The sequence below is a fragment of the Protomyctophum parallelum genome, assembly GCF_964188405.1.
Source record: "Protomyctophum parallelum genome assembly, chromosome: 2".
NCBI lineage: Eukaryota > Metazoa > Chordata > Actinopteri > Myctophiformes > Myctophidae > Protomyctophum > Protomyctophum parallelum.
In genome coordinates this window covers 58,286,692-58,307,088 of record NC_139699.1, presented here as the reverse complement: position 1 = coordinate 58,307,088, position 20,397 = coordinate 58,286,692, and the positions used below count along the sequence as shown (strand labels likewise).

The 20,397-nt window shown below is 45.2% G+C and overlaps 1 protein-coding gene across 1 annotated transcript; it reads left to right on the top strand.

The window, feature by feature from the left end:
- Window positions 1–72: 72 nt before the first annotated feature.
- On the top strand, window positions 73–18,018 carry LOC310854707 (uncharacterized protein; the record flags this gene model as incomplete). The annotated part of the gene is made up of 10 exons (XM_083759380.1): window positions 73–183; window positions 1,882–1,992; window positions 3,030–3,118; window positions 3,777–3,840; window positions 5,845–5,977; window positions 11,500–11,629; window positions 12,483–12,667; window positions 15,308–15,390; window positions 16,965–17,033; window positions 17,872–18,018. 10 exons carry the CDS (start codon window positions 73–75, stop codon window positions 17,992–17,994), a joined length of 1,098 nt encoding a protein of 365 aa, XP_083615506.1. The 3' UTR covers window positions 17,995–18,018.
- Between the last annotated feature and the right edge of the window lie 2,379 nt (window positions 18,019–20,397).

The following is a 20,397-nucleotide window of genomic DNA, read 5'->3' as shown; positions in this document are numbered from 1 at the left end:
AACCTGACAACAAACTTCAGTCTGCTGGTTGAAGTTTAGGTCGTTGAAACAAACACTGCGAATGTCTGTAAAATGTCCTCGAAAATCATCGACCCTTTATCCCTTGACCTTGACGAGTCGCCGGCAGGAGACTCGGAGAACACTGTGTCAGTGTGGGAGCATGGAGCTCGCTCTCAGCCCCAGGTAAAGTGAACCTGAACCAACCTGTGAAAGAAAGTTGTTGGAAGTTGGGAGTGAAAACAAACTACTGCTTTAGGATTAGAATGTCTGACTTAACTTGCAGTGGTGGAAAAAATACTACAATGTAGAAGAATAATCTTGACTGGTAAAAGTCCAGAATTCAATATGTATACTTGAGTAAAAGTAAACTAAAGTATTGGTATCAAAATGTATACTTAAAGTAGTCCTACAGAAAGTACTCTTATCTCGAATGTCTTCGTACATTTCATGTTTTCAAATGTATAAAAATCTTCAAATGGCTGAAATGTATATAGAACCATAGGGTGAAGATAAGTTTGTAATGTATGTTTTGTAATAATAATCCAAATCTATGAAGTAATTAGTAACTGTCTAAAGTTTTAAAATAAATGTAGTGGAGGAAAAGACAAGTAGACTACAATATTTTCCTCTGAGATAGTGGAGTAGAAGTATTTATTATTTATTTATTTATTTGACAGGGTCAAAGCTCATTAATCAACATGTCAGTTTTCACATCAATGTAAATGGGCCAGAGTTAGCCAAAGCTAAATTTCATCTGTAGTCCCTGGGCAGGCAAGTAAATGTAGGCTATTGTAAACTGGTCTGATTCGTCTGAAAATAGTAAAGTAAAGTATAAATACCTAAAAATTGTACTTAATTACAGTACTTAATTACTTAAGTAAATGTACTTACCGTAGTTACTTTACACCATGCTTACAGCCTTCATAGTCTGCAGATTGTAGTATTATTACAACAGATTGTAGTATTATTACAACAGAATGTAGTATAGCCTACAACAGACTGCACTTAATTTGTACTATAGCCTACAACAGATTGTACTATGGCCTACAACAGTGCCTCCCACGTTTTCATGTTAATTCCCCCATGCAGTTTACTATGCATTAGCATGAATGAATGGACAATTGTAAAGCGTTTTGAGCACTTGGAAAAGCGCTATAAAATGCAATCCATTATTATTAGATCATATTTTTGATTAATAATTGAATACGGTACATACTTGGTACAGTGGTACGATTTTGCAATGATGGGCTTGTTTTCATTGTGGTACTGTGTAGAGTGGTAACTCCTGAGTTACCAATACTTTTTGAGCTGTATAAGAATGCAAATGAAAGCCTGGGTATAGAGCGTCGCAGTCCCGCCCCTCGAGAGAGAAAATAATTCCCCGTTCATTTTCCTCATAGACTTTTCAAAAAGTATTTATTTAAAGACGTTTACGCTGCGGACAAAGCCAACTTGACTTGCGACAAATCATGACATTATAAACACAATGTTTTGGGCTGATCAAATTATTAGAAAGAAGAAAAAAGACGGCATGTTACAACACTTTTCTTGTTGTTTTTCTTCTTTGTAATTATTTGTTTGGTCCAAAATATTGTATTTGTTGTCATGATTTGTCACAACTGTTGGCTTTGTACGACGCTTAAAAGGTCTTTAAATAAATACTTTTTGAAATGTCTATGGGAAAAATGCATTGGGAATCATTTCCTGGGCCTGGCGTCGTCATGAAAGGGGGCGGGACTGCGACGCTCTATAGGCTACCAATCATTATCTGGGTGGGAACCTCCTGGAACCCCCCTAAGGAGTACACATGGGGGTCCCTGCTGCTCACCACTTTGAGAACCCACCGGCCTACAATATTATGCGATCTTTCAATGTGTGCAGATCCCGTTGAAGGTGTTGAAAGGACATGCAGGCGGTCTGACCAGCTGTCATTTCTGTTTTAATGACACAAAGATGCTGACCAGCTCTCAGGACAAGACCGCTATTATATGGGTAATAGTAATACTAACAATGTATAGACGTTGAGACTGCCAAAGTCTGACATCATGTGGAACCATGTAGATTAGTGTAATGGGCTCTATATGCACACACGCCATTTTGGAAAGAACTTGGGCCCCTTGCGAGGAGGGGATCTTCAGCGGATTCTGTCGTTCTTCCAGGTTCTTTGAAACGCCCCCAGCCACTGCGTTTGGTTTTACTAAGGTTAGGTTTAGGTATAGTTTACTGAGGTTAGGTTGTTGGTATAGTTTTACTGAGGTTAAGGTTAGGGTTTGGTTTAGGTACAGTTTTACTGAGGTTAAGGTTAGGGTTAGGTTTAGGTGTAGGCTGTCAATTACTGCGACTGGCCAGTCACAGCGCACCCTCTACGTCACTCTGTACTCAACCCGCAGAGAGAACCATGCTCGCGGGCCCCTTCCCTACGTCGTTCACAGGTGTTACCGATGATACTAACTAATGAAGGCTCTGTTCCATTCTGGTCAAACAGAGTCAGGGTGCTGCTTTTGTGCGTGTTGGCTCACTCACTGGAAACACTCTGCTACACCAGACACAGTGGGTCTCAAAGTGTTCTTTAGTGGGTGTTTAACTCTGAGAGTGGACCAAATGGACCCTTACAGGTCCATTTGGTTCCATTTGCACACTCCCAGAGTTTTGGGGGACCTTGACATTACAAAGTTTGAGAACCACTGTACACTAAATGGAACAGAGCCTAAATTAGTATCGTCGGTAACCTAGTAGTGAAGCGGCCCGGAAGTAGGAAGAGTTATTCTGTGTGCATACTAGAGCCCATTGTGCTTATGAGCTTCGGGTAGTACTTCTTCTCACCCACCCAGCCAACCAGCCTACCTGACACACCAGGGTCTAAATGTATATCAATTGAACAGTGAGAATACCTCCAAACAGTGCATATGTACAAGTTATTGTATTACTATATTCTACCATACAGATTGGATGAAATAACGTTATATTAATTAAAATAAGGTTGCTGCTTTAATGTGTATTGTTAATTCATACAGTATGTTGACATGTAGGATACTGACAGCTGCTCCAAACAGCGTGTGTTTGAGGGAGGTCATCAGAGCGCCATCAGTGAGTGTGCCCTGGTCCCAGGAAAGAACAGGTAGGTCCAGATGTTTTAAAAGCTGTGGTTCTCAAACCTTTTCGTGTCAAGGAACCCCACATTGATGTATCTGGCCGGGATAAAACCCTAACCCTAACCCTAAGACAGTAGGAAAGCTGAAAGGAGGCATTGCAAAAACGGTTTATTGTGGAACTGACACAGTGACACTAGTTGAGGGTTTTATTACAGCGCCCCATTGTCTAAGACCTGCTCACTGGAACGCACGCACGCACACACGCACACACACACACGATATCCGGTTACGAGAAAACTACTGGAACACAGCCAGTTAACCACATGAACCCTAGCATTCCAATTGTGAGGGTGAACATTCGGTGAAAGTATAGACAGTCTATTACGTAGCTCACAGAAATGAGAAAAATGACATCAAAAGGATGATATGTGTTTCCTTTCAGGGCGACAGGTGTTTCCTGTCCATACTAGGGTTAGGATTAGGCTGTTTTCAGGCCTGTTGCCTGAGGTTTTTTTAAATAATTTCTTCTGCACTGTAATTTAATTTTCTCATCTTCTTTCTTTGAATGTCCTTTAATCACATTAATTTTGCACTGTCATAATGACATGTGTCTCAATGCTTATAAAGCTCTCTTGTTGAAATGAGCTGTACTGCTAAACGTGTCTTGTCTTGCTCCTCATTCAGTATAATAACAGTATCATGGGATAAGACTATGATTTGTTGGGACGTGGAGACAGGACAGAGATTGGTGAGTTCACCCCCTCTATCATCCCATCACCTGTGTGTGTGTGTGTGTGTGTGTGTGTGTGTGTGTGTGTGTGTGTGTGTGTGTGTGTGTGTGTATGTATGTGTGTGCTCGCACGCGTGTCCGTGTGAGTGCATGTGCATGTGTCCTTGTGCGTGTGTGTGTGCACGCGTGTGCGTGTGCGTGTGCGTGTGCCTGTGTATGTGTGTGTGTATGTGTGTGCGGGCGCGCGAGTCCGTGTCCGTGTGCGTGTGTGTGTGCGTGTGCATGCTTAGCTTATGTTTCAGAAAAATACAATATAGCACACACATCCACTAACTTATCGGCAGGTGCCGGGCAGAGGCCAAAAGCAGAACAAAAAAGATAGCTCCAAAACGGCTTACAGTTTAAAGATAGGGTCCGCACACTGAGGTAAGCTCCAAATCTTACAGTTTAAAGATAGGGTCCGCACACTGAGGTAAGCTCCAACCCTTACAGTTTAAAGATAGGGTCCGCACACTGAGGTAAGCTCCAACCCTTACAGTTTAAAGATAGGGTCCGCACACTGAGGTAAGCTCCAAATCTTACAGTTTAAAGATAGGGTCCGCACACTGAGGTAAGCTCCAACCCTTACAGTTTAAAGATAGGGTCCGCACACTGAGGTAAGCTCCAACCCTTACAGTTTAAAGATAGGGTCCGCACACTGAGGTAAGCTCCAACCCTTACAGTTTAAGAAGGTAAAGATAGGGTCCGCACACTGAGGTAAGCTCCAACCCTTACAGTTTAAGAAGGTAAAGATAGGGTCCGCACACTGAGGTAAGCTCCAACCCTTACAGTTTAAGAAGGTAAAGATAGGGTCCGCACACTGAGGTAAGCTCCAACCCTTACAGTTTAAGAAGGTAAAGATAGGGTCCGCACACTGAGGTAAGCTCCAAATCTTACAGTTTCCATATCACAGCATAGTGGACAAGACGTTTGGAGCCTCACGGCTCGTCATCAGACCGTCTGCCTGTCAGGAACACGTGTTGTATAAGCTTGTGAAAATGGACGTTTTACAACATGGAAAACGATCTGGCGATGATGTAATGCGGTAATTGTGATAGGCCTAGGTCAGAAACAAACCTACTGTGACTGTCAAATGTGTCAAATGTGTCTTCAGTGTTTGGGTGATTAACTGAAATGGATTATTATTTTGAGACTTATTTTGAGTCCTGCTTAGTACAAGTAAAAAACACTTTTGTTAAAATACTTAGTTTTTTTTTGTCCAGCTCATGAATGTAGCCTGTGATAGTGTGATTAGTGAGTAACAAGTAAGAAGAAAACAAAAACAATCTTAACCCATGGTGCATAAATGCCCCACCACTGTTGTGTCGGGTGGGTCCATCGTAGATCTACGATGAACCCACCCGACACAACAGTGGTGGTCCCCAGGCTGCTGCTAGTCAGAATGGTGGTCCCTGGGTCAAAACCAGTTGAAAACCCCTGTACTATGTGATTTGTTTCTATGTCATCCTGTATACTATGGCGTGTTCACGTGCGTGCGTTTGTGTATACAGTCTATGGGCTAAATCTTGCGCCACCCCTTAACCCTTATTTTTGCCATTTTTTACTATTTTAAAAAACCTTTTAAAATAGTTCAAATAGCCGATCTACAAGCTCACAACACGTAGATGTAGATCGCCTAGTGCTAGTTGAACTATTTTTAAATGATTTTCAAAATAGTAAAAAATGGCAAATACGTTTGGGGATAAGGGATAAGGGCCGATTCATACTCCTATTTTACCGCTGTTTCGGCGCTGTAGTGCCGAAATGATTTCGGCTCGTCAGAACATTTCAGTAGCACCGAAGAGCCGACTTTAGGACGGTACCCCCCCCCCCCCCCCCCCCCCCCCCCCGAACCTCAAATGACGTCACATTGTAGGCTCTACAGCGCCAAACCGACTTTTATTCGGCTCTAAAATAGGAGTATGAATCGGCCCTTAGGGATAAGGGAGCCCTATGTCTTTGTCTCTGTGTTGTGCTGTGCAGTGGCAGTCGAGCCACGCTGGTCTGCTGACGTCCTGCAGTGTGTCCGCTGATGAGAAGCTGGTCGTGTGTGCTGCAGAGAACGCCCTCTACATTTCTGATGCTAACACGGGACAGAGAATACATCATATCACAGGTAACCATTAACCCATTTGGACCTGACCTGAAATTAGACATTAAAATGTCTTCTAATGTCTAATGTCTTCAGTTTTCTGAAAAATACTATGTTTCCATGTCAGTGGTTACTTACTTACTTACGCCTTCTGCCCCTTCTGGGGCATAGGCCGTCAACAAGCGATCTCCAAGCATCTCTGTCTTGAGCTGTTCTCTCCAGCTGGTTCCAGGTCGTCTTCATGGTCTTGATGTCTGCTTCCAGGTCTCTGCGCCAGGTGTTTCTAGGGCGACCCCTTTTCCGCTTGCCCTGTGGGTTCCATGTTAGGGCTTGTCTTATGATGGTGGTGGCCTATCCATCACCATCTGCGTTTCCTCATTTCTTTTTCCGCCGGAAGCTGGTTGGTTCTCTGCCAGAGTTCGTCGTTACTGATGGTGTCTGGCCATCGGATGTGGAGGATCCTCCGCAGGCAGCTGTTGATGAAGACCTGCACCTTCTTGATGGTGGCAGCTGTAGTTCTCCATGTTTCTGCTCCGTATAGGAGGACCGCTTTGATGTTGGAGTTGAAGAACCTAACTTTGGTGTTGGAAGTCAGTTCTTTGGAACTCCAGATGTTCCGTAATAGGATGAAAGATCCACGGGCTTTACCGATTCTGGCTCTAACGTCAGCATCTGTGCCCCCCTGCGTGTCGATCACACTGCCTAGGTAAGTGAAGGCTTCAACTTCATCCAATGCCTCGCCGTCCAGTTTTATTGTGTTGGTGTTAGCTGTGTTGATTTTGAGGACCTTGGTCTTGCCTTTGTGGATGTTGAGTCCGAGTTGTGCCGAAACGGCTGCCACGTTGTTGGTCTTCTCCTGCATCTGTTGTTGTGTGTGTGACAGTAGTGCCAAATCATCTGCGTAGTCCAAGTCGTCGAGTTGCTTCCAAGGTAGGGCTGCAAATCTTTAGGTGTCCCACGATTCGATTCGATTCCGATTCTTGGGGTGACGATTCGATTCAAAAACGATCTTTTCGATTTTTCCTGATTCTCGATTCAAAAAAGATTTCGATTCTAAAGCAGTTTTTTTATTTTTATTAAAAACAATTAAATAGAATTTTAGCATGATCTACTCCAGTCTTCTGGCATGAAAGCAGAGTACATTTAGTAAAAAGCTTGTATAATTGTAAAGGTTTTATCAACTGAATGATTTAAACACACAAAGGTTAAATCCAAGAGTAAGAACATGTGTCATTTATTTAGCTTGCACAAATTTGAACCAGTACAAAAGTTACAAAATCTCTTCTCACTCAATACCAGAACAATACATTAGTATTAAAACAGGTGTAAAATAAATACAATTGACAATCGATTTTTGGAAAATGAGAATCGATTCTGAATCGGACGGCATTAGAATCGCGATTCTAACTCAAATCGATTTTTTTTTACAGGCCTATTCCAAGGTGTCCACTGGATTCCGTACGTTCTCTGTGCCGTGGAGGTCTTCATTATCCAGTCAATGGCTAACAGGAAGAGAAAGGGTGAGAGCAGACAACCTTGTCTGACCCCAGTCCTCATTTGGAATGCCTCTGTGAGCTGCCCTCCGTGGACCACCTTGCATGTCAGTCCCTCATAGGAGTTCCTGATGATGGAAACGATCTTGGTTGGCACCCCGTAATGTCGGAGAAGATTCCAGAGGGACTCTCTGTGCAGGCTGTCAAAGGCTTTCTCATAGTCCACAAAATTTATATAGAGGGAGGAGTTCCACTCTATTGACTGCTCCATGATGATGCGCAGCGCTGCAATCTGATCTGTGCAGGATCGATCCTTGCGGAAACCAGCTTGCTCATCACGGAGTTGTGCATCGATGAGGTCCTTCATCCTGTTCAAGATGACTCTGTTGAAGACCTTCCCTGGCACTGATAGCAGTGTGATCCCTCTATAATTTGCGCAATTGCTAAGGTCTCCTTTCTTCGGGATCTTGATGAGGTAGCACTCTTTCCAATCTCCTGGCACTTGTTCTTCCTCCCAAATCTTCCTGAAGAGTGGATGAAGCAGCATCACAGTGGTTTCTAGGTCTGACTTCAATGCCTCCGCTGGAATGTTGTCCGGTCCTGCAGCTTTTCCATGTCTCAGCTGCTTGATGGCCTTCCTGATTTCTTCCATGGTTGGTGCGTTGCAGTCTATGGGTAGGTCTGTGTCAGCCTGTGCGATGTCTGGTGGGTTATGTGGTGCTGGCCGGTTTAGAAGTTCCTCAAAATACTCCATCCATCTGTTCTTCTGTTGCTCGTCTCCCGTTGTTATCGGTCTTCCCTCTTTGTCCTTCACAGGTCGTTCTGGTTTGCTGTACTTTCCTGCCAGCTTCTTGGTGATGTTGTAGAGTTCTCTCATGTTTCCCTCTCTTGCTGCTTGTTCTGCCTCTGTTGCCAGGTTGTTCATGTACTTTCGCTTATCTGCTCTGATGCTCTTCTTTACTAGTTTGTTTCCCTCTGTATACCTTTCTTGTGCCTTCTCCGCTCTTGTCCGGCTGTTGTTCACTGCTGCCTTCTTTTCCCTCCTGCCCAGAATCTTTCGCAGACTTTCCTCTGAGATCCATTCCTTATGCTGGTGCTTCTTGGGGCCAAGCACTTCCTTGCAGGTAGATGTTACTGCCTCTTTTATCTCCTTCCACGTGCTCTCCAGAGTGCTCTCGTCCTCTTCCAGCAGCTCCTGTAGAACTTGGAATTTGTTCTGTAATGTTAGTCTGAACTCTTCCAGCTTGCTGGGTTCTCTCAGTGAAGCTGTGTTGTACCTGTGTTGTGTTGTGTGTGCCTGCATCCAGTTCTTTCTCAGCTTCAGCTTCAGGCTGGCTACAACAAGGTGGTGGTCTGACCCCACATCTGCTCCTCTCTTTACTTTTACATCCTGCATGGACCTTCTGAATTTCTTACAGATACAGATATGGTCAATCTGGTTCTCTGTTATGTGGTCTGGTGATACCCAAGTGGCCTTGTGAATGTTCTTATGGGGAAAAACACTGCCGCCAATGACCAGGTTGTTCATAGCGCACAGGTCCGCAAGCCTCTCCCCATTTTCATTCATGACCCCCAGTCCATGTCTTCCCATTATGTCTTCGTACCCTGTGTTGTCCCTTCCAATCTTGGCATTAAGGTCTCCCATCAGGATTGTGATGTCTCTCTCTGGGTGTTTTTCTATAATGGATTGGAGCCTGTTGTAGAACTGATCCTTGTCTGCTTCCTCGCCGTCATTGGTAGGAGCGTAGCACTGTATGATGTTCATATTGATCCTCTTATTCTTAGTTCGGAAGGATGCAGTGATGATCCTTTGTCCCTGGGCTTCCCATCCTATGAGTGCTTTCTGTGCTGCTTTAGATAGCATCAGTGCTACTCCTTGCGTATGGGGGGCGTTGTCCTCTTCATGACCGGAGTACAGGAGCATCTCTCCTGAGGACAGACGTTTCTGTCCGGACTGTGTCCATCTTGTCTCGCTTATTCCGAGCAGCGTGAGATTGCTGTTCCTCATCATTGCTGCTACTTGGAATGTCTTCCCTGTCTCATACATGGTCCTCACATTCCATGTACCGATGTGAGTGGCCCTGGTTGAAAGAAGGGTGGTCGGCCATGTCGCTTCCAGAGACTTCTGGCTTTCACCACATGGCGTCATAGACCTTCCTACTGAAGACCCCTCTCTTCCCTGGGCCAAGGTGTTGTTGATCTCTTGTTGGCGTTTCTGTAACATGGAAGTGTTTTATGGGATGGGGTTGTTGGCCCCACGCCCAACCCCAACCTGGAGGGCCAGGTGCTGCTTTTCGTCCGGCCTCTCCTCTAGCAACCTGCCCGGCATGGTTAAACCTGCTGAGGGTATGAACCCCCTCCGGTAAAGCTTTCTGAGTCACGGAGGCACGCAAGCCTCTCCACCACGACAAGGTAGCAGCACATGGAGTGTCAGTGGTGTTCAACCTTTTTCACGTCAAGGACCCCCAGAATTATCTGTATTTGGCTGCGGACCCCCATCTGAAAATATGTTGTTCCAACTTCCAGGGACCCCCCCCCCCCCCTCCCACAATGAAAGATGTGGGTGAATGAAATTAGTTAAAAATGTTCGCTGTGAAAGCATTATATTCAAAGTTTTTCGCCACATATTCACGATTTTTCAAAAATAGCAGACCTACAAGCTTGTAGCGCGGCACTCGGTGCCGCGCTATGAGCTTGTAGATCTGCTATTTTTCAATAGCTAAAGTATAAAAGAATGCTTAAAACATCAAAAGGGTTTCTCGCCCTGAATGGATAAAACAATCAGTGAATCACACCTGTGTGAAGTGAGGGGCGCTCTTATCATCTCCCAATGTATGAATGAATGGACCATTGTAAAGCCCTTTGAGTAGGCACGTAGTGCATAGAAAAGCGCTATAAAAATGCAATCCATTATTCATTATTACATCATCATACATCAACACTGTCCGGCCAATCACAATTCACCTATAGCTAAGACCCGCCCTCTCCCACTTAGACACTCCCACTTGGACCACTCTCCAGCCGGGCTCATACATTCCTATGTAAATATCATGGACTTTACACATTAAATACTGGTTCATTTTTGGAACCAGACCTTCAACCTTCAACCTTCGACCTTGGGACGTCATCGAAAATGTTCCCCCACTGTTTTGCCGACGAGACCGAAAATCTTAAAACGTTAATAACTCTTGATCTAAATCATTCCGTCCAATTCTAAGCAAAGATCATGTCATATATCATAATATCATCATATCATCATAGACGGCCCACCGCGGTCCCGTCGCTAGTCGCGGTAGATTTAACCCATTCTGACCTGAGATCAGATTCATACGAGGTTTCCACCGGACACACACTGGTCTGATTAACCCATTCTGACCTGAGATCAGATTCTAGAAATGTCAGTCGTTCTTCGATTTTTCAAAAATGGCAGACCTACAAGCTCGTATCGCGCCACTCGGTGGCGCGATATGAGCTGCTATTTTTAAATAGCTAAAGCATAACATGATGCCGACACCAAAATGGATGCCCGGTCAGAATGGGTTAATCATACCTCCCGCTGTCGATTGCCTCTAGAGGGAGTTTTGGCTACATCTAGCTGCTTCAGCCACATCCGGGATATGTCATCCGGTCCGTCGGTAAAAGTGCTCCGCTACTATAAATCGGCGGGCGCTATGATTGAATGGATTCAATAACCCTGGGCAATCGGAGTGTTAACATGCATGCGTTCTATATAAGTCTGTATACTGGTATTAAAATAAGTCTATTGTTCTGTTACTCTTCTGCACCTACTGCACTTCCATGCCCTGTATCTGTAACTTTTACTGTTGTACTGTCTCTGGTGCCTGAATTTCCGTCTGTCTGTCTGTCTGTCTGTCTGTCTGTCTGTCTGTCTGTCTGTCTGTCTGTCTGTCTGTCTGTCTGTCTGTCTGTGTCTTGTCTTGTCTTGTCTTGTCTTGTCTTGTCTTGTCTTGTCTTGCCTTGTCTTGTCTTGTCTTGTCTGTGCGTGCGTGCGTGCGTATATATAGTTGATGTATGTTCCTGTTTCCATTCCAGACCATCACGGGTCCATCGTAACGCGGTGCCGGTTGGACTCTCGGGGCCAGCATGTGGCCTCGGTGTCTGCAGACAGGACGGTCAGGCTGTGGGACCTGCTGGCGCAGAAAACCACCATCAGCATCAACAGGTGTTTGATCTGCCACTGAGAACCCCATTTGGGGGGCGGGAACCCCTTTTGGTGTTTTAAACATTATGTTATAATTTAGCTATTGAAAGATAGCAGACCTACAAGCTCGTACGAGCTAGGATGCAACCAGTGCTCCCTGAGGTGGTTCCATTTGGTCCCCAGCTGAATGACGGAGATCAGATTCATAACCAAATGGACCCTTATTAGATCTTTAACTCTTGAGTGTATCATTTCACACTCTCAAGAGTTACATTACAGTTAAACGTCTGCATTACTTAATTGAAGAATTGTTATTCTGATCAACGTCTGCCTGTTGTCTCTCCTACACATTGGTACCACATCAGTACAGTGTGGAATTGTGGACACCATCTTAACCCAACGACAACAAAATATTCTATGTCTTGAGAGGCTTACAGGGTTCCCCAATAGGCGGCCCGCGGGCCATTTGCGGCCCACAGAGCGCCCCCTTGTGGCCCATGAAAGAATTTCCAAAAAAAAAAATATATGTTTTTTTTCTTGTTTTTTTTTAAGGGTCCCAGATATAAATGGCATTAAATGGGGGTCAGTAGCCTATGCATGTCAAACTGGGCATCCTTTTCAAATGGGGTCTTGCCCTGAAAATGAATTTTCAGGGCAAGACCTCGACCTCGCGCGTGCAGACTCGGCCCCCAGCCTGGTACGCTAGTCAAAATATGGCCCTTGAGGAAAATTAATTGGGGAACCCCGCTACATCTATAATAGAATCTATAATCTACAATAAATAATGGACCTTGACATGAAAAGGGTTGAAAACCTGCACTGATGTTAAGATAATGGACATTACATCATGGACACATTGGGCCTCTCCTTGCAGTAACCACAGCAACGTTGTGTCCAACTGTTGCTTCACGTCTGACGGTGGCCTCCTGTGCACCGCCTCGTGGGACAAGACTCTACGCCTCTGGGACGTCCGGACGGGGGGGTTTCGCTCTGGCGGGGGGCTGACACTAAGTAAAGGTCACGCTGGCAGTGTCAGCTCCTGTTGCTTCTCATCTGACGGTAAGAACTGGAAACAGCCCTTTAATTTTTTTTTTTTTAATCTTCTAAATCCTCCAGTTTTCTGAGATAAATATTTTCACGATTTTTCAAAAATAGCAGACCTACAAGCTCGTAGCGCGCCACTCGGTGGCGCGCTATGAGCTTGTAGATCTGCTATTTTTCAAAAGCTAAATTATAACACCAAAAGGGGTTCCCGGCCCAAAATGGGTTAAGCACCTCCCTAAACTAATTAGCCATGTTTTACTATTAAAAAAAAAACCTTTTAAAATAGTTCAACTATAGCCGATCTACAAGCTCACAATGTCTCGATGCAGATCGGCTATAGTTGAACTATTTTAAAAGTTTTTTTTTTAAATAGTACAGAATGGCAAATTAGTTTTGGGATAAGGGATAAGGGTGACACGAGATGGAGCCCTGTACACTACGATCTAAATATTTCTCAAAAAATATTTTAAATAGAGATCGACTAACTAACCCTAACTAATAATAAGGAATGCAAGGCCAAATAGGAGTAAAATACTGACTGAGATACAATTAAATAGTTTCACTATCAAGGACCACACCACCAAATGAGGACGTAAAAACAGATTTATTTATATATACTATATATAAATATAAATATATAATATATATTATACATATTTATTAACGAAAGATACATGAAACGATGAAGGAGACGAATAATGAACAGAGCGAAGATGACCCGCGACGGGTCGTCTGGCCATCCAGCTGGACATCGGGTAATTTAACCCATTTTTGGGGCGGGAACCCCTTTTTGTTCTGCTATTGAAAAATAGCAGATCTACAAGCTCGAGCTTGTATAGGTCTGCTACTTTTGAAAAATCGTGAAAATGTGGTGCACATCTTTGAATATATATTCTTTCAGAGCGTTTTAACTGGTATATTTGCTTCGGGGGGGGGGGGGGGGTCCCTGGAACAACATATTCTCAGGTGGGGGTCGGCGGCATATTACATATAATTTTTGGGGTCCCTGACATGAAATAGTTTGAGAACCACTGACATCGGAAAACTGTCAGGATGTAGAAGACATTTGTAGAATCTGGTTTCAGCAGGTCGAAATGGGTTAAGCTGAGTTGGGGAGGCTTCGGGGGTCCACCGTGGTCCCGGGCACAACGAACCCCCTTAGGGACCTGTTAAAGGAGATGTTAGAGGGAGTATAGGATGAGAATTAGGGTGGGTGAGCTTTTATATACAGGTGGAGGTGACCCGATTTGGAGGTGCCTTATTGATAGGAATGCCGCGTGGCATTCCCGCGGGGCAAGCAGGGAATTCATTACCATCCACCAGCTGTCTAAAAACCCGTAAGAGATGCCTGCCGCGGCCCAGGCCGTAGCGTAACGGTCTGGGCACCGGACTGGTGATCCAGTCGCGGTGTGCCGCGGGTTCGACTCCCGGACCCGACACGGCCTTTACCGCATGTCATCCCCCCATCTCTCTCCCGTTTCCTGTCAGCCTACTTTCTATCCCTTAAAAAATCAATAAAGGCGTAAGCCGCAAAAAAATATCTTAAAAAAAATAAAAAAATAAAAAATAAAAAGAGATGCCTGCCGCTCGCGGATTTTGGCATCTTGGTGACGCTAAAGTGTGCCTGCGCTGACCGTCATTGTCTCCAAAGCTGACTACTTCTGCTGATTTATCAGCAAATATCGGGCACATTTTTAAGTCATGACATGAACGGAAATGTACTTTCAGCAAATGTAGGTAAAATAACAATTTGATTACAACTTAACTGCATACAAAATGATAAAACTAGAATACAAACACATCTCAGCATCTCAGCCTAACGGTTTCAATATTGAATTATTAGGTTTAGCTATGTGCTACGTACCTAGTTTTTGGAGGTAAAAAAAAGCATTTTGAAGTATGGTAAAAGTTTCTATCCATAAAAGAAATACAGTCTCATCGATTTAGAAGTGTCCAGGATCCACTCCTCTCAAAGAAAAACAAAACATGGATATCAGATGAAAAAGAACAGTATATTAGTTGAATTGTTATCACGTATATAGTATAATATTATTTATTTTAAACTTTCAATAACATTGCTTTAATTTTCTGAGTAATAGGTGTCTCTAACTTCAATGTTTGTAATGGCTCTTGAATGAACCGTGAACCTTTTGAACCTTGTAAATGATTTGATTTGAAGCGTATGTCCCGTAGCAGCATATTATGATGTGATGAAGATATGTACCAATGCCAGGGTATAACTGGCCCTCGATGGTGACGTAATGATGATATGTTTCAGTGTCGGGTGGATTAAAGGTAATGCCCCGGCCTATGTATACATGTATGTAATCTGACACCAATGCCATATCAAGCACAAATTAATCATTACGTCATACGCAGCCACGGACATACGCATCAGAGCACCGGACAAAAAACATCACTTGCACGCTCTGCTTGCGCAAGTAACAACTACAATAGGGTGAATAGGATGAACAGCATAATGATGTACTATATACTGTAAAAACGCATGAATAATACATTATATATTATTGTTTGTTGTTACATTTCCAGCTTAATGAAAATGGTGTTTTTCCTTTCAGTTCCTGTCATATAATTACTACTATATGTTTGAGTGATCCTGATCTTTCATGCTCTCCTTCCCTGTTGTCTGTCTAGGTAGACTACTGGTGTCTGGATCCTATGACAGGACTGCCATTCTCTGGGATATGAACACACACTGTCATACACTCACTCTGAAGGTACAGTATGTCACTATAACAGTATTTCCAAAATATTAGGCATTTTGTGTCACAGACCCATTTGAATTTGGTTGCGACTAAAATCCTAAACAATCTTTATTATTATTTTTTTTAAGTACATTTTATTCAAAGAGTTTGACATCATATGCAGTTTTCACAGAAAGAGAATACGACTCTTCGATTTTTACATTTTCTCCCACAACTCCTTTCCCAGTCCTCCCCACCCACCCACCATCTTTCCCCACGAGGCCAGACATACAAACAACATACAAACACAGGTATAAAAAAACAATAATTTGAGTACAAAGCAATACACACAACATACAGTATACACAGGTATAAAAGGTAGATAAAATACTAAGACACAAAGAAAGGGATCACATGGTTATGGTTAATAAACAACTTCAATGGGGGGTATCCTAAACAATCTTCACAAATAATAAAAACGAGGTTATCAGCTATTTTCCACTATCGTTGAAATAGGGCACAAGTGATACATTTTTTTTTTCTTTTTTTTTTTTTATCCCATGATTTTGTAACCCATTTTTCACTCATGTGTCAATTATCTAATGTGATCCAGGGCTCTACAAACCCTCCGCCAACCTGGGGAGAGCAACGGACTTGAACTCATGCTTCTTTCATGCATGAGTGTCTAAGTTGCTCCTTTACACCTGACATGGAGTTTCCCTGGTTGGACGTAGCGCGTGGAAGGAACACGTTATTCCAACCAGTTCCTTTCCCCTCCATCAGGCGCCCTGGCTGGCCAGGGGGAGGCAGTTTAGAGACCAGGAGTACTGCATGTTTTTTGTGAGGGTACCTACCCTATAGGGGACACGGGGAGAACATGCAAACAAGTGATTAATTTAATAACTTGTAATATATTTTTGTGTGTTTGGATCCAGGGCGGATACCAAATGCCTCCTTTGGGTTTTTGGGAACCCCGACATGCACTACTGCAGTTAAACACACTCATGTCTTGAGTCGTGCACGAACGTGCATGGCATGAACGGGGCGGCGGCAACAAATCCAACGGAACAATCCGACCGAAGCGACCTTTGCGTCCGCCCGACTCCACGCATCGCGTCCTGACAGCCAATCAGCGTTGATGTTGTCCGGAACCCTGGAATCGTTTTGGCTATTTGCTGCTCATAAATGATATGTAGTAGCAGGAATTATCAATTATGTTAAATATAATGAAACTGACCCGTCTTGGGTGAAGGAGCGGGTCTATTTGGTTACACTCCAAAAGTTTAATTCCTGTGTCTCCATACAGCCGATCTGGGCCATGCGAGCGAAGGGATCTTTTCTTTTTCTTTTACCAACGCTGACCTGCCAAAGTGAAGCGATTGAAGCGACTGGAAACAAATATATATATTCACGCAAGTTTAGTATAAAAAATTTAATGCAGTATTATTATATGAACACACTACTCACTCACTTTCATTCCTACTTGCAAATCACAGGTGTTACAGAATAACATTGAATCAGCAAGTATCGATTTATTATTATTATTTTTTTTTTCAAATTAAAATGTTCAATTGTCTTCATATTTTGCTTCCTTGACATTTCCCCAGGGCCATGGTGATTGGGTGACAGATGTGTCAATCAGCACTGACAGAAAATGGGTGGCCTCAGCCTCCAAGGTCCGGTACCGTACACTTCACTACGTCTTCAACTAACCTTTACTCACAGTCACAGCAATGAATGAAGTTCTCTCTCTCTCCCTGTCTCTCTGACTAATAAAGTATTCTGTCTGTCTGCCTGTCTGGCTGCCTGTCTGCCTGCCTGTCTGCCTGCCTGCCTGCCTGTAGGACTGTACAGTGAGGCTGTGGAACATAGAGCGCAGTGAAGAAATCCCAGAGATAATAGAGAAGAGAAGAGATCAGGGGATGGGATTTCACGTCATCAAGGTTGGACTTTTTACATCGTTTTTCTTAACGACTGAACCCCCTACACAGTATATACTTCATTGACATATATTGACTATATACTTGGTCGGTGGAAAAGATTGAGTCTGCAACACTGGTAAAGAAACTCAGCTCCACTGGTTTATTATTTATTCAACGTTTGGATCACTAGGATCTTCTCAGGAATACTAATACTACTCATAGTTATTTAGTTAGTTAACTAACTTAATACTAGTAGTAATACTACTCATAGTATTTCGTGTTGTGTTTTGAGTTTGTGGATCTGCTGTTTTTGGTGGCTGCTATCCCCTTTTCACCAAATTTTCGCCTGTTATGAGGGATGTGGTTGTCAGAGCTTCTACTCTTTCTCCTGCAATATACATGTATCTGCATACATTACATATAACATTGTTGGGTATGTGATTCCCGAGCGCGGCACGGCTGCAGCTCACCGCTCCTTGGCTGCGGCTCACCGCTCCAAGAGATGGGTCAAATGCGGAGCACACATTTCACTGCGGTAACGTGTGTGACAAATCGTACGACTTTGACTTTGACTTTGATGTGTGTGTTTCAGTGTGAGGAGTGTGGGAAGCCGTTCTCTGTGTCCAGACTGGAGACAACGGACCTGATCACCAAGTGTGTGTTCTGTCGCCTCAAATCTCCCAACTCTTACAGAGCACAGCCCCCGATCTGCTGATTGACTCGTGTTATTGGCAATGCACTGTGCATGTGTATGTCTTATGAGATGGAACAGAATATGAACATGTATGCTCTAGGCTAGACCATAGAGTCATAGACTAGTTCACAATGTCACAAATGCTGTGTTGGCCACGAATGCAGAGCCCATTTATTGGAATAACTCAATATGTATACTAAGAGTATTTCAAATAATGGTAATTATATAGCTGGGCAAATTACACCTGGGCATGCATATTAAGAGTTTATAAAACTGTAAATATCATTACAAACAACCTGAAAACCATTATCTGCTGCAGTCAGCAGCGGATGCAGAATGTGTCTAATGGGTGCACCTGGATAAATCTAGGTGGGACAATTTTGTTTTATTTTGTAGCATTGTTACGAAGGAACGTAGTGCCTCTCTGACATCACAACCAGGACGTCAGGAGTGACATCACTATCGACTATAAATATATGCCTACCGCAGGACCTAACTGGAAGATACCATTACAGCAACAGCAGCAGACTTAGACGCACCATACCTAACTCTGCCAATACTGCGGCTCAAGAAGACAAGTAAACCAGCCTAGCCTTGTCTCCTCGGCATCTCTCCCCCAGAATCTAGATCATACTAGATCTCGGCCACATTAGTGGTCCTTTAAAACGCCGGCTCAGAGAAGCCAGGCCGAAACACCGAAACATCAGAATTTCGACCTGACCCCTCACCTTCAGCGAAAACCTAAGGAGACGACCAGACGTCTATTATACAGTCCCACCCACCCACCCACCGGGAAATTTCAACCATGAGTGAGGGAGAAAATGCCCTACGTACCCTCAGGGAGGCTACCGAACGAATGGCAGCCCAAGACGGACGCCCACGACCGCTACAACGGCCGCGCCCAGGACAATAGCCCCGTTCCCCGTCCCGAGGACGCCCACGACCGCTACAACGGCCGCGCCCAGGACAATAGCCCCGTTCCCCGTCCCGAGGACGCCCACGACCGCTACAACGGCCGCGCCCAGGACCGGACGAGCACTTGCACTACCAACGGTCAAGGACCCGACAACGGGTACCGACACCCGCGCCCTTCTAACCCCCCACCACAACAGCACCAGCCACCCCGCGATCATGGTCAGTCGTCTCAGCGACATGACAGGGGGAGGGACGATCGTGGTGGATGGGGGAGGAGGGACGATCAAGGTAGCAGGGGGAGGGACCGCGGCCAGCCGCGAGCGCCCGACAAACCTGCGACCGCGACCGTGACTCACCTCAGCACGGCCAAAGACAAAAACAAGTTCTGTCCGATCTGTGACACAGACCGACACTACACCGGCGCATGCCCCACCCTCCGTAACATGACCAAAGCGGAGAAGGTAAAGTGGCTAGAGGCGAACAAAGGCTGCTACAAGTGCGGCAGGAGCCACCAGGAGAACGATTGCAGCCTCACCTTTGACTCCAAACCCTGCAGCGCGTGTCCCGGCGACCACCTTACGCTCTTCCACGAACTCAACAAGGACACCAGATACTCAGAGTGACCGGCAGTCGACGGGGGGAGAAAGATCGACCCCGTCACCCCGTCAACAAGTCCCTACAGTTCAAGGGAAGGCCAGATCCGCCTCCCACTCCACCGAGCCAGCCTCACTGATGTCATCATGCACCAACCATGAGCCACGCCAAGCGGGCAGCCAAGTGTCGAGGACGTTCGGCTTTACGACCCGAACGCCAAGACGGCAACCGCCTCTGCCTCATGCCTCCCTAGCAAGATCAGGACTTCGACCACGTCCGGAATCATGCATGCTAGCAAGCCAAATCTGTCCGACGTTCGGCTTTACGACCCGAACGCCAGGTCCGCTTGTCGTCCGGATTTACAACCCGAACGCCAAACGGTCGAACGGTCCCTCAGGTCCGCCTGACCAACAGGCCTGCCCTCAGGTCCGCCTGACCAACAGGCCTGCCCTCAGGTCCGCCTGACCAACAGGCCTGCCCTCAGGTCCGCCTGACCAACAGGCCTGCCCTCAGGTCCGCCTGACCAACAGGCCTGCCCTCAGGTCCGCCTGACCAACAGGCCTGCCCTCAGGTCCGCCTGACCAACAGGTCCGCCCTCAGGTCCGCCTGACCAACAGGTCCGGCCGACCAACAGGCCCGCCTGACCAACAGGCCCGCCTGACCAACAGGTCCCGCTGACTGCAAGTCAGCAGCGAAGTCGGCGTTCCGCAGCCTAGCACCGTCCGACACCCCAGCCCCGCCCCGCAAAGGACGCACCAAGGCCACTGCGTTGAAATAACGCAGGGGGGGAGAGGAACAAACGGAACAAACAACAGCGGCAGCGCACGCCGACAAGATGAATACGCTACAACGGTCCAAGCATCGTTGTGCAGCTCACCTCCAGCACTGATGCATCGCCACCACTCAGTCTGGACG